Raw genomic sequence first — 12,448 nt, forward strand, 5'->3', positions numbered from 1 at the left:
CAATGATGGTGGGGGCTGTGGGCAGGCTGATGGCCTGCAACAAGCCCTAAAAGATGGCGTGGGCAGGCAGCAATTGAGTCGACCATCAGGTTTGCTTAGTTAGGGTTGGTTGGAGCTAGCCAACCAAGGCAGGGGATGGACAGTCCATAGGGCTGGGCCGTGTAGCTCCAACCAACCAAGGCAGGGGATGGGCAGTCCATAGGGCTGGGCCGTGCATGGAGGAGTGGGCCAAAGTGCCCTAGTTTTGAGAGCCTGAGAGGGGGCGGTTTTGTGACAGCAAAGTTGGCCAGGGAGAGGCTGATTGGGTCGTTGCTGTGCTGCGCGAAGGACACAACTGGTGTAGGAGCCGTCAAGCCCGTTGTTAGGTCAATTGCTATTGAGGTGAAGGAGGTGCCCACCTAGGGATCCTTTGGACAGAGAGTCTGCATACGCTCAGTGGAGCACGCGGGCTCAGAGATCTAGAGGTGCTAGGCATTTAGGGGGAGAACCTTCTGGTATTGTATCTTGTCCAATTTGTGGACGGACACAAATATGAAGTGTTGCTTCTATATTTTCTTCTGAGCACAATCTATTTGCTAGTCTGCTCATATACATGAATGTTGTGAAGTACACACACTTGATGGAGCATTGATTCCATAGTGAAGCACTTCCATGTGTAATTCCTGGGCTAATTATTAGTCTTCCGCTGCGGGATACCCTCTGTATGAGAGGTCTTTTTTCTAACAAATTAATACACTGACATAATCTTGTGGGAGACTCGGGGTTTTCCGCTGTCTGTTTTGAAATGCAACAATTTAAAATTCTTTTGAAGCAAGAAGTTCTGAAGCCTTTTAAAAAAAAAGGACTTCCGTTAAGTATGAACAAAACCCGCAAGAGCAAGCTCAAAGCGGAAATATATCATGCAATGCATGAGAAAAACAGTCCTCAGAAAGAGGTGGAAAACAACCAAGGTTGAGGCTGAAAGTGCCATCTCAACCCTGCAGTAGACTGAGAGAACAAGGGGGAGCCCCTCCATTCTCTATAAAATGTAGCCCTCCTAGTAGAAGCTGCTTGGGAGGATCCCTGCATGGTAGGCCCAGATGGTGTGTTTGTCGATATACTGGCCAAAGTGTGAGAAGGGTGAACCAAGGATCCATCCAATGCCTCTGTGCATCTGGCTCTCCAAATAGGCCATGCTGCAATACTTGCCAATATCTCCCAAGATGAATCCGCAGAGGCATGCACAACTCTAAAAGGTGAGACAGGAACATCATTCAGAGAGCATGTGAGAACCGGATTTCTCAAGAATGCCAATGTGTGCAATGCATGTGGAATCTCAATGCTAACTGGCCCTCCAATGAGGGAAGAGCGCCCTCGTGAGAGTACTTGTTTCTCTTTTTGACCTACATGCAAGGTGGAAGAGAGATGGCGGATGAATGCAAGGTGGATAGAGAATGCTATGTGAGAGTCACAATGAAGGGTGATACCCTTTCATTAATGTCCCTTAATATCACTCAAGTTCCATCTTCCCATTTAGACCTACCTTTAGCCTATGACCCATGCATCTACCGTTCAATGCACTCTAATGCACCCTCCCCTTTCCTATTGGCCCTAGGACCTAGACACGTGGGTGCACATCTTTATTAATAAAATAAATGTTAGATGTCCAGCTTTGGTGCCGCCTGAAGTAGTGGCACTAACTCGTCTAGTCCTATCTACTCGGTGCCCGTCATAAATACAAATGTATGTTACACCATTAAATTGGCGTATAATATATAATAATGTTCTAATATTTACTAATCACAAATTAGTGATTTCTCTTTTCATGACACTCCCTCTTGCTTGAATGGTCGTTTGGATCCTCTCTTGTCTCTTTCTCTTGCGTACACTTATTCTCTTTTACCTCTGCATTTGCATCGCCTCTTCATAATCTGCAAATACTCTTCTCTTGATAGTACAGGATCTCTTCTGAACTAGAATTTAAATCTCATCTTCAAGATCTAGTTCCTCTTGATGCTGAATATTCAAAATGTAGAAGTACTTCTGCAGTGCCTCTTCGCTATCTCATATGAAAAACAGTCTTCCTGAGCTAGTTAACTGATCATCTCAACTCTTATGCTCAGGATCCTCTTCTAAATATCATGTCGCTGAAATATCTTTGTAGTAACCTACTCCATAACCTGACTCAACAAACTGGTCAGCAGCAAAAATATTCTCACTCAAATGTGTTATTGAGGTAGGTAAACCTTGGCCATAGGAAGTTTTGCGATGGAGAATTGGTTAGTCTATAGAAACTATAGATCATCAAGTGTCGTAGACACTACCTGTGAATTAGGCACATTCTCATCAACAGTGATGAGCTGCTCTCTAAAATCCTTAATCTTGGTGTTGGAGGGTCTGTGATAGGCACTGAGGGAGTGGTGGTAGATGAAGCAGACGTGGCTGCAGTGGCAATAGGTGCTTGTGATGAAGAGACAGGCCTAGTCTCTGATCCATTGACAATACCCCAAAAAATGTGGGATACCAAGAGGTGGCGCACCAAGTACGACCACATGGGATAGTACCATCAAGCTTGTCTTCATGGGCAAGCACTCCAAGAGATTGATGGTGAGCCATTGCAAATAAAAATCCCCAAAGAAAAAGAGTGCCCTGCAAATGTCAGCCTCAAGGTTACAATGCAATGAGGTGGCTGCTCCAAAGTGGACTGCGAATCTACAAATGCTAACCAAACAATGACAGCAAATGCTCTGCAACTGGAAATGCCAAGTAGGTTGCTCAAAGACTGAGAGAAATGCACGAGCTGTCCCCAAAGAGTGACCTGCAAAAAATATCAGTCCAATCAAAGGACCCCCTTGCAAAAGAGTTGTCCTACAAATGACCAGCCCAAAACAAAGAGCAAATGCCTGCAAAGCTGTCCAATGCATGTCTGAGCTGAATCTGTCCGAAATGTTGCTGAATGCCACAAATTGCAAAGGTCAAATAGCCCAAATCAAAGGGCAAATGCAAATAGAAGCCAAATTTTGCTGTCCCAAGCAAATATCACTGCAAATATCAACAAATCTGGCAAAAGCCCCAAATTTTGAGAGGGCAAATATGCCAAAAAGAGGGCAAATGCGGAAAAGCCCCAAATTTTACTGAAATTTTGCAAATCTGCTGCAATTTCTTGCCAATGTCACTGAAAATCCCTAAATATCAGATCAAAGCAGCCAAATGTCACTGTAATAAGTGCAAATGTGACAAAATAACATGCAAATCTGAGAATATCATGCAATCTGCCAGCAAGCAGGCAGATTTGAGTCGAGAGGGAGCGTATCCCAGCCAAATTGGTGCTACTCTCCCACCCAAAATGCTTGTCAATTGTATAATGTCTACGGCCAAGGACCACTATCAAGATGCAGAGAGAGAGAACCATCTACCTTGCCATGTCTGTGGCGAAGGACTAGTATCAAGGTGTTGATTACTGTTTCCATGGCCTAAGGCCTCATATTAATATGTATGGACCTCTACCATGGTTGTTAGCCTCTATTCTAGAGATTCCCAAGGTAGTGAGTTGGTTCTCTTTCTGGCAGCCAATTGTTCCCCTTTTCCCGAGGATCATCGCCTTTTGGACGGCTGATTTGTATGATTAGGTTTTCAAGCATTAATAGAAATGGAGGAAAAAAGGCTCATTAATAGCGCCGTATGCTCAGCTAACATAGCGGAGTGCTCCCTACCCATCTTGACTTGATAAGAGAATTCATTTTTAGCTACGCTATTTTTCAGTATTGTGCATAATTTAAATGGAAAGCAGTACATGATTTAGAAATATCGCCAGCTAATATGTACAATTGTACAATTATAGAGGAGCTGGAAAGACCGACTCCTGCAAACTTAACCACATAGGCGTGATAGAATAAATGAGTTTCTTGTTACGTCCCTGATTGGATTACCATCGTTTAATCAAGGGTGGATGGCAGAATGCACCATCTACTTTTGTATTCAATAATCCTAATATAGCCTTCACTCTGTTTTGCTATCATGTATGGGGCTTTGGCAGTCATGCTCACCAAATCTTCTAGAACATTGAATTGTACTTTGGGGGTCTGATAATGAATCCCTCCTCTGATACTCTCAGGAAGTGGTCACGATAGAACTGGGTCTTGGTGGGGAGTTCCTAGTCCTCCCCCCAGGTCCGGGATGTGGGGAGCTGGAGGAGGCCTAACCGTATAATACGGTCAATCTCATCTCACGGGATCAACTCAGGAGGTGCATCCATGCTGTACTGAAAGGGGGGAAGCCTATCCATCTGGATACGGTGCCTGGCAAGCCATGCAGATATGCGTGCATACCATGTGTCTGCCCCACTCTCTGCGAGTCGTCTGGATGACTCTAGGGCCAACCTCGGAAGTCTCAAATGGGGTAAGTCCCACACTCTGTGGATGAAAGTCACTGTCTGAAAGATGGCATCAACCTGGAGAGGTGTCATGGCGAACTCTGCCTGTACTATCTCATGTGGAACTGAGGGCTTACATCGGATCATCCGGGATCCCATCTTCACCTGTAGCCGCTCGAAGCTCCTCCAATCTGTCCTCGGAAGATCGCACCCCCAGAAAGGTGCTGCATACATGACAGGGTTAGATCCATGCTCTAACCTAGCTTGTAAGTCAATGCCAATCATGCCAATCCATGGCTGAACCTAGCTTGTAAGTCCATGCCAATCATGCCAATCTATGGCCAAGTTCCACTATCAAGGTGTTGATTACCATCTAGCTTGCCAATTGTATAATGTCTATGGCCAAGGACCACTATCAAGATGCAGAGAGAGAACCATCTAGCTTGCCATGTCTGTGGCAAAGGACTAGTATCAAGGTGTTGATTACCGTTTTCATGGCCTAAGGCCTCATCTTAATATGTATGGACCTCGACCATGGTTGTTAGCCCCTATTCCAAAGATTCCCTAGGCAGTGAGCTGGTTCTTTGGAAACCGGCTGGATTTTTTGTTTGGTAGCCAGTTGTTCCCCTTTGCCCAGGATCAGCGCCTTTTGGATTGCTGATTTGTATGATTGGTTTTTCAAGCATTATTAGAAAGTTCTTTCTTTCGGAAAAAAAAGGCTTATGGTAGTAGTGCCATATGCTCTAATATACCGAAGTGCTTCCTACGCATCTTGACTTGATAAGAGAATTCATTTTTAACTACGCTATTTTTCAGTATTGTGCATAATTTAAATGGAAAGCAGTGCATGATTTAGAAATATCGCCAGCATATATGGACAATTGTATATAGGAGCTGGAAGGACTTGACTTCTGCAAACTTAACCGCATAGGTGTGATAGAATAATTAGTTTCTTGTTACATCCCTGATTGGATTACCGTCGTTTTATCAAGGGTGGATGGCAGAATGCACCATCTAATTTTGTATTCAATAATCGTAGTATAGCCTTCACTCTTATTTGCTATCATGTACGGGGCTCTGGCAGTCATATTCACCAAATCTTCTTGAACATTGAAGTCTACTGTGACTAGTGTCATGGCTATAAGGATTTGGATTTCAGACTTTTGTATTCTATGTTCACTTACATTTCACTTGAGAAAGCTGAGCTCATACTGCTTTTGTATCTATGTCCTTAGTCTGTAATAGTCAAAGTCTGGACTAATTTTGTACCGATTAATAAGCATAGTGTCAGGAGTTTGTGATGTATCGATATTAAGTCGAATTATAAAATTGGTAGATTGCATAGCGCGTGTACCTCTTCGTAAATATGGTGCATTTTTGTTGAAATTTAAGCTCAGGAGGCATTGAGAGCATTGAGGCACAGACTGGGTGTCCTTCAGAGAGAGGAACATAATCATCCTATGTGAGAGACTTTTGGTTGCATACCAAGAGCAGCAGCATGTTCATGACCAAAGATCCAAGTATCAGTTGTTCGACATTGAGCAGTGTGGTGTGAACACCACGTGTGTACATTTTACCCGTACTTAGGATACTTTTTCCCCAGGGTTAGGTTGGCATGTTAGAGGTACATAACGTCATTTTGGATTGTACTTTGTAACGTTCGATATTTTCGCAATAGACGTACGAGCATATGCTTTTTGACCTCTTCGTTTTTAACAAATTGCACCTGTTATACCCATTCTGGATCAGCAAAGATGGGATGCTAGAGATGCTCAAGCTATGTCAGCAATCGCTTTGTCAGTGAAGAGCTTTATTAATTCTCAAATTTTGGTCAGCTTAAACATCAAAGCAAGCATTGGACATTTTAGAGAGCATGTTTCAAGCCGAAAATGAGGCAGAGACAATTTGATGGCCTTAAGATGCATGAAGCGGATTCGATGCTACAACACTTAAACAAAGATCCATAATTCTTTTTGCTAAATATTGCTGTCCAGAATATACTACCTTCTCTTGTCATATAGCCACAAAGCTTTCAATATTTCCCCGAACTGCTTTCTGGCAAGTCTGAAAAAATTTCTGTTGAGTTATACAAAGCTGTAATTGATTACCTCTCCTGGGCATGCACTTTCCTTTGCCAGTGTCGAATTTATAAAGGGGAGATGAGAATCCAGCCAATATTGGATGTGAGAGTTATGTGTCGAGCATAATGAGTCTTGGCATTGCTTGTTGAGAATCTTTTGTTGCATCTTTGGGGATGTATGTGCTGAATGATGGCGTGATAATGAAACTCTGTGGTCACATACTACTCTCTTACACTGATTTGCTTGGAGTATGCTATCATTTTTACATTTTCTTATGGTGACCTGACAGGTTAATGAGGCAGGGGGGCATTTGTTGAGTTTTTTACTTGGAAGTGCCGTACTGTTTTATCCACTCGATCAATACAAGTAATACATCTTTTCATATTGGGAACTAGAGCTTAGATGCTTCCTTTATGCAATAGGCTGGTTCATAGAAAACAGGTAATATACTTGTGGAAAACAGTATATCGATAATATTTTTAAGGTGAAAATGTTGGTTTGTTTTCCAGGTTACACCTCGATTATCCTGGATTGGATGGCATAGAGGATTGGGTAAGCACAAAAGGTGAGTTCACTCTTGATGGTAAAGGTGGACCAACATGGCACTCACCGAGCTTTGGTGAAGTGGAATTTGCAAATGAGCTCTTGGACTTGCATCTGAAGGGTGCACTTGCTGATCTAAGGAGTATTTGTCAAAGTGAAAATGCAGAATCTTCAAGTAAGTTCTTTATTCTGAATGGGAGCTCTGTAATTAATGTTTCACCCACCTCGAGGCAGCCTGTTCTATCCCAAATTCAGTGTTTCAGCTGTCCACACTGACTTTTATGGTTTCCATTCATGGACCTCCAGCACAGGTGAAAGACCATTTACGAGTTATTCTCCTACAAATAGATGCCTGTTTAGGTGGTGTACGGTCATGCTTGCCTTATTTTGGAGCTTCAAAGACAAGTTCTCTAGATGGTAACTTGCCAATGCAAGCATCATTTATTGCCGGAGCAGCTGGGGTTTGTGTGGGTTCTACTGAGCTGAGGGAAGACGCTGCGAACACTTTGCACTTAGCTTGCGAGTAAGTTTGTGTATCCCTTTTCAAAACGGCATGTTGATTGTATAGCAGTTTGCGTTTCCTTTTGTTTTCCATTTTCCTGAACTTTTCAACATCAGTATGCAAATGGGCAGGTTGAGAGAAATTTTATTTCTGTATTTGTATTTGCAGGTACCTTTTGAAAAAGAGGGCTGATGACAGTGTTCTTCTGTTACTGCTTGCACACTGCCTAGCTGTCACTGGAAATTCTGGTAACATTACTAGATTAACTCCAAGCCTCAATAATTCTAAGTTGGTATCCAGGTTCAAAGACCTATGTTAAACCTTGATGCAATATACACAGGGTCTATAGAGTTTTCTGAGTGGTCAAGTGCAAAGGATACAAGTAATGCTGAAATAAAGAGTCTTGTGGAGCCTGCGACAAATTATATAACAGACCATCATGTTCTTGGGCAACGGAGGTGAGATGTATATCGTGTGCATATCCTCCAATCTTTTTTTAAATGGGATGGGGTTTGGAAGCAGCATGAATGTTTACTTTAACCAATTTCAAATAAATGTCCTCCTGTCTAATTCATTTTTTGCACAAGTAGTGCCTCTAAAGGGTATTGGATATGGTGCTTTGTAGACCAAAGTGGCTGGTTATTGAATTGTCACATCTTCACAATACATGGCGTGCTTCTCAATTTCGATATAATTGGTACCGCGTTGAAGCTGAGGGGCTTTCTATTCCACATCATGTTACAGTTCTCGCTATGGACCTCATAAAGCTTGCTCTTCATAACTATGACGTGGTACGAACGTAAGTTACATCCATCCTTGCTGGAGCATGGGAAATTTAGGGGACCTTCCATTTTTCATCTATGTTTGAGGAAAAGCACTCTAAAAGGGAGGAATTTGAAATATGCAAAGTATTATAGCAATGCCTATTTTATACACAAATATTTACATGAATCTTTGCGAATGGTGAGCAACATAATGGGATGGATTTTGAAGAAACCCACATGTAGAGTAGACTTCTCTATGAAAATTCCTTTATGATCATTCTTACAACTTTTACTTAATAGGGGGTGACATTGAAAGCCCTCTCTCAACCTAGCCTATGAAAGGCTTTATCCAAAGAAACTTCATTGAAGTAAGCCATCAAAGTAATTTCGCGGTAGCAATATTTGGTTTCAAGGGTGACTATCATACCAACACGAGGCTTCTTCGTAAGCTCCTGCGAACTCCTCCCCCTCCTCGGCTCCCATCTACCTCCCCCTCGCGCTGCGCGGCCCTCCCCTCCTCCTCCTCCCTCACTGCTGCCTCCCGCGCGGCCCTCCGCCCCCCTCTCCTCCTCCTCCACCCGTCGCTCCGCTCCTCCCTCCTCTCCACGCTTCGCTCGCGCCCCCCCCTTCCCCGCTCCACCCCTCCCCTCTCCGCCCGTCGCTCCCCCTCCCCCGCTCCACTCCTCCCCTCTCCTCTCTGTTCCTCCCCTCTCCGCACTCAGCTCCCCCACCCGCCTCCCCTCCCTCGCGTAGCGCTACCATCCCCCCGCCCCCTCATGCCCCTCCCCGCCATGGTGCTACGCTGCTCCCCTCCCCTTCCCTCCCTTCCTCACCTCTCCTCCCCACCCCCTCTCGTGCGGCGCTGCCACACCTTCCCTTCCCCCTTCCTCTCACCCCCCCTGTGCTGCGCTGCCCCCCTCCCTTTTTTTCCTTCTCCTCCTCCTTCCTCCGCCACCCGCCCCTTCGTCACCACCTCTCTTCCCCCCCGCTTCCTCATACCTCGCCATCCCTCCCTCTTCCCCCCTCCGCCCAATCCCCCATCCCCGCCTCTTCCGTTTCTCCTTCTCCTTCCCCCGCCGTTGGAGCGTTCGCAGTTAGTCAATGCGATATGGCGGCCACGTGCCCGAAACCGGTGGCCCCCCCTCCATCAGCCTATCGCGTAACACTGACAGAGCACCAGGTCTCCTTGGTGAAGCAGGTCGCCACGGACTTCTCCCAGACATCCGTTTATGGAAGTGTCATCGGCTACTCCCCTTCATGAGCAGACATCAGGGACTAGTTGCAGTCCACCCTCTACCTTGAGGACAGTCACGTCGAGGAGGTTGCACTCATGGGACGTGGCATCTTCTGGCTCAAGCTCTCCTCAGCACAGGCTGCGAGCGACATGGTCAGGCGATCCCCTACTTCTGTGGGTGGGAAGATCATCCTCATGGTCCCATGGTACAGGGGTTTCAGTGTAGCGGACTTTGATGCCCGCTTTCGCATTCCTCGCCACAATCCAAGAGTCCATCTCTGGCAACAAGTCTGTCAATGATCTCCAAAAAGCGGCTCTCCGTCTAAGATCGGTCGGGGCATAGATATTGAGGATGCCGATACGGGATCCCTCAATATTCAAGCCCACCCAAAGCGCACGTCCTGGGATCAGAGTACCAAAACCACACACATGCTGAAGTAGAGAAGCGTCGATGGAGGTACAAACACCCCCGCTCCTCCCCTGCTCGCCAATCGAAGGTTCCCAGTAGGCGAGGCCCAAAGTTCCTCGGTATAGCTCAGGCAGAGTAGGCAAATTGGGACTCCTTCCTATTCGCAGTGGGAGGTCGGGACAGCTGGAGGGAGCCTTCCTTTCGCAGATGGACAGGGAGTCTGTACTTCTCTTGGGGTTACAGGAGGGAGGGAGGCAGACTTCTGGAGCGGCTGGACCGTTTCTATGTCAGCGATTGGGTGCTTGGCAGAGGTGGAGAGTCAGGAGTGGTTCCAGGGACGACACTGTCAAACCATGCCCCAGTCATCCTAGTCCTAGACTTAGCCTCTCACTCCTCACCTTCATGCTCATGCCGGATCCCAGACTCCATCTACTCCAGAGCAGCGGTTCACAGCAGGATAGTGGACCTGTGGGAGCAGGATTGGGACCCCACCGGGGATATGGCAGTACAGGTAGCTCAGGCGCTTGCTGAGTCTAGCCTTATCTGTCAGCAGGAGGCGATTCAGGTCAGGCAGCAGTGTTGGGTGAAGGAGAGGGGTCTCAGACGAGATCTCGCTTCGATTCAGCGGATGCAGCAGTCTTCTCCAGGCTCTGAGGAGCTCAGACAGCAGGAGGTTCGAGCCCGAGCCATGCTAGAGGAGATCACTCAGCGTCGCTCAGAGTTCTCATTTCATGCTTCCAAGTCCTTCTGGGCTAGGAAAGGCGACAGGATGTGCAGAGAGTTCTTCAGGACTCATGGACAGAGGTCAGTAGGGAAACAGCTCGGATCTCTCAGGGCGCAGGATGGTAGTGTCAGGATAGATCCAGACGAGGTCCAGGACTTGGCGACAGATTTCTACAGATCATTGTTCTAGCAGGAGCCCCCAGACCCTCATGGCCACCCTTGCAGGGAGGAGGTGTGGAGGTCTACACCGGGGGTCGTGCAGCCTAGCATGAGTGACTCCCTTCTCGCCCCTTTCACTGTGGCGGAGATGCAGGATGCGGTGAGCGCTATTGACAGGCAGAAATGCCCAGGTGAGGATGGCCTCTCCAGAGCTTTCTTCACCACCTTTTGGGAGCAGATCCACCGGCCCTTGCTCGCAGCCTTCCAGCATATCTTCTCCAGCGGGCAGATGCCAGAGAGCCTTGCGACAGGCTTGATTTGCCTCATCCCGAAAGGGGGGGACCGTCAGGAGATCAGACAGTGGCGCCCTATCACCCTCCTCTCGACTGCCTACAAAATCCTCGCCAAGATTATCAGTATCCGCATCCGCCCCCTACTACACGACTTGATTCATGACACTCAGGCTGGTTTTGTCCAAGATCGCAGCATTTTGGACAACATTTTCACTTTCTCAGAGGCGACAGAATGGGCCCAGCACAGTGGCCAGCACCTTGCCATACTCCTTCTCGACTTTGAGAAGGCGTACGACAGGGTAGACTAGTCCTTCTTGGAAGGTACACTCTCTCGATTCGGTTTCCCGGACGAGTGGATCAGAGGTATTGCTAGCCTCTACAGGTCGGCCTCCAGCCGGGTTATCATCAGCGGCAGGATGGGGGAGAGATTCACACTCGAGCGCTCGGTGCGTCAGGGCTGTCTGCTAGCGCCCTACCTCTTCCTATTTTTCGCGGAGGCCATGATTCACTTCCTTCGAGCCCGTACCACTGGGCTTCGCGGGATGCGTCTACCTATTCGAGACGATGCAGGGCTTCTGGACTCCGAGTATGCAGACGACACAGCCCTATATGTGCAGGATGATGTCGAGTCACTGGAGCGAGTGAGACTGTCCCTAGAGATTTTTTGCCTTGCGGCTGGGGCGAAAATCAATTGGCATAAGTCAGTTGGTTTTCTTACGGACCCGGGAGCCTGCTCACAGTGGGGTATTTTCTTGTGATTTCACTGGATCCCTAGAGGACAGACGACACGTTACCTGGGATTCCAGGGAGGCCTGAACATCACGCCGGCTCAGCAGTTCTTGCCGGTCCTAGCGTCCATATGACGAAAGCTTGCTTTCTAGAGCACGGCTCGGCTATCCTTGGCAGGTAGGGCCCTTGTGGTCAACCAGGTCTTTCTTGCCACTGCTTGGTATGTGGCCTCTTGCTGGTGTTTCTCGAGATCATGTGTAGCCCAGTTGAGGAGACTGGTGCGGAACTTCCTATGGTCTGGTTCAGACAGTTCCGGCACCACCAGAGCCAGGGTCGCCTGGCAGACAGTCATTCTTCCCCAGACAGAGGGCGGTCTCGGCATCATAGATCCAGAGCTGCAGAGTCAGGCACTACTTGGCAAGTTAGTCATCTGCGATCTGACCCCAGGAGGGCAGACATGGAAGCTCTTGCTTCAGCATGGTCTCAACGCGTGTACCCCATAGAGAGGGGGTGTCTGGCAGCCATCTATCCGGTGGATCTTCACTTCTGCCCCTTTGACTCAGCCCCATTCCCCCTTCCTCCGTAGCCTCGTCTCGGTCTGGAGGAAGTTACGACATAGCCTCTCCCAGGTTCCCCCTAGCTGCCGAGAGGAGATAGACA

The 12,448-nt window shown here is 47.4% G+C and overlaps 1 protein-coding gene across 1 annotated transcript in view; it reads left to right on the plus strand.

Moving 5' to 3' along the window:
- The window catches only part of PA200 (proteasome activating protein 200), a 178,368-nt gene that overhangs the window by 101,625 nt on the left and 64,295 nt on the right, over positions 1-12,448 (plus strand). The window contains exons 16-21 of the mRNA XM_087395003.1: positions 6,722-6,798; positions 6,942-7,150; positions 7,282-7,498; positions 7,646-7,725; positions 7,818-7,935; positions 8,103-8,276. Coding sequence (XP_087251129.1) covers positions 6,722-6,798; positions 6,942-7,150; positions 7,282-7,498; positions 7,646-7,725; positions 7,818-7,935; positions 8,103-8,276 — 875 coding nt within the window. The remainder of the gene's footprint in view (positions 1-6,721; positions 6,799-6,941; positions 7,151-7,281; positions 7,499-7,645; positions 7,726-7,817; positions 7,936-8,102; positions 8,277-12,448) is intronic.

Source organism: Dipteris shenzhenensis, chromosome 23 (genome assembly GCF_047967505.1).
Source record: "Dipteris shenzhenensis isolate YYH24624 ecotype China chromosome 23, Dip_SZ_1.0, whole genome shotgun sequence".
NCBI lineage: Eukaryota > Viridiplantae > Streptophyta > Polypodiopsida > Gleicheniales > Dipteridaceae > Dipteris > Dipteris shenzhenensis.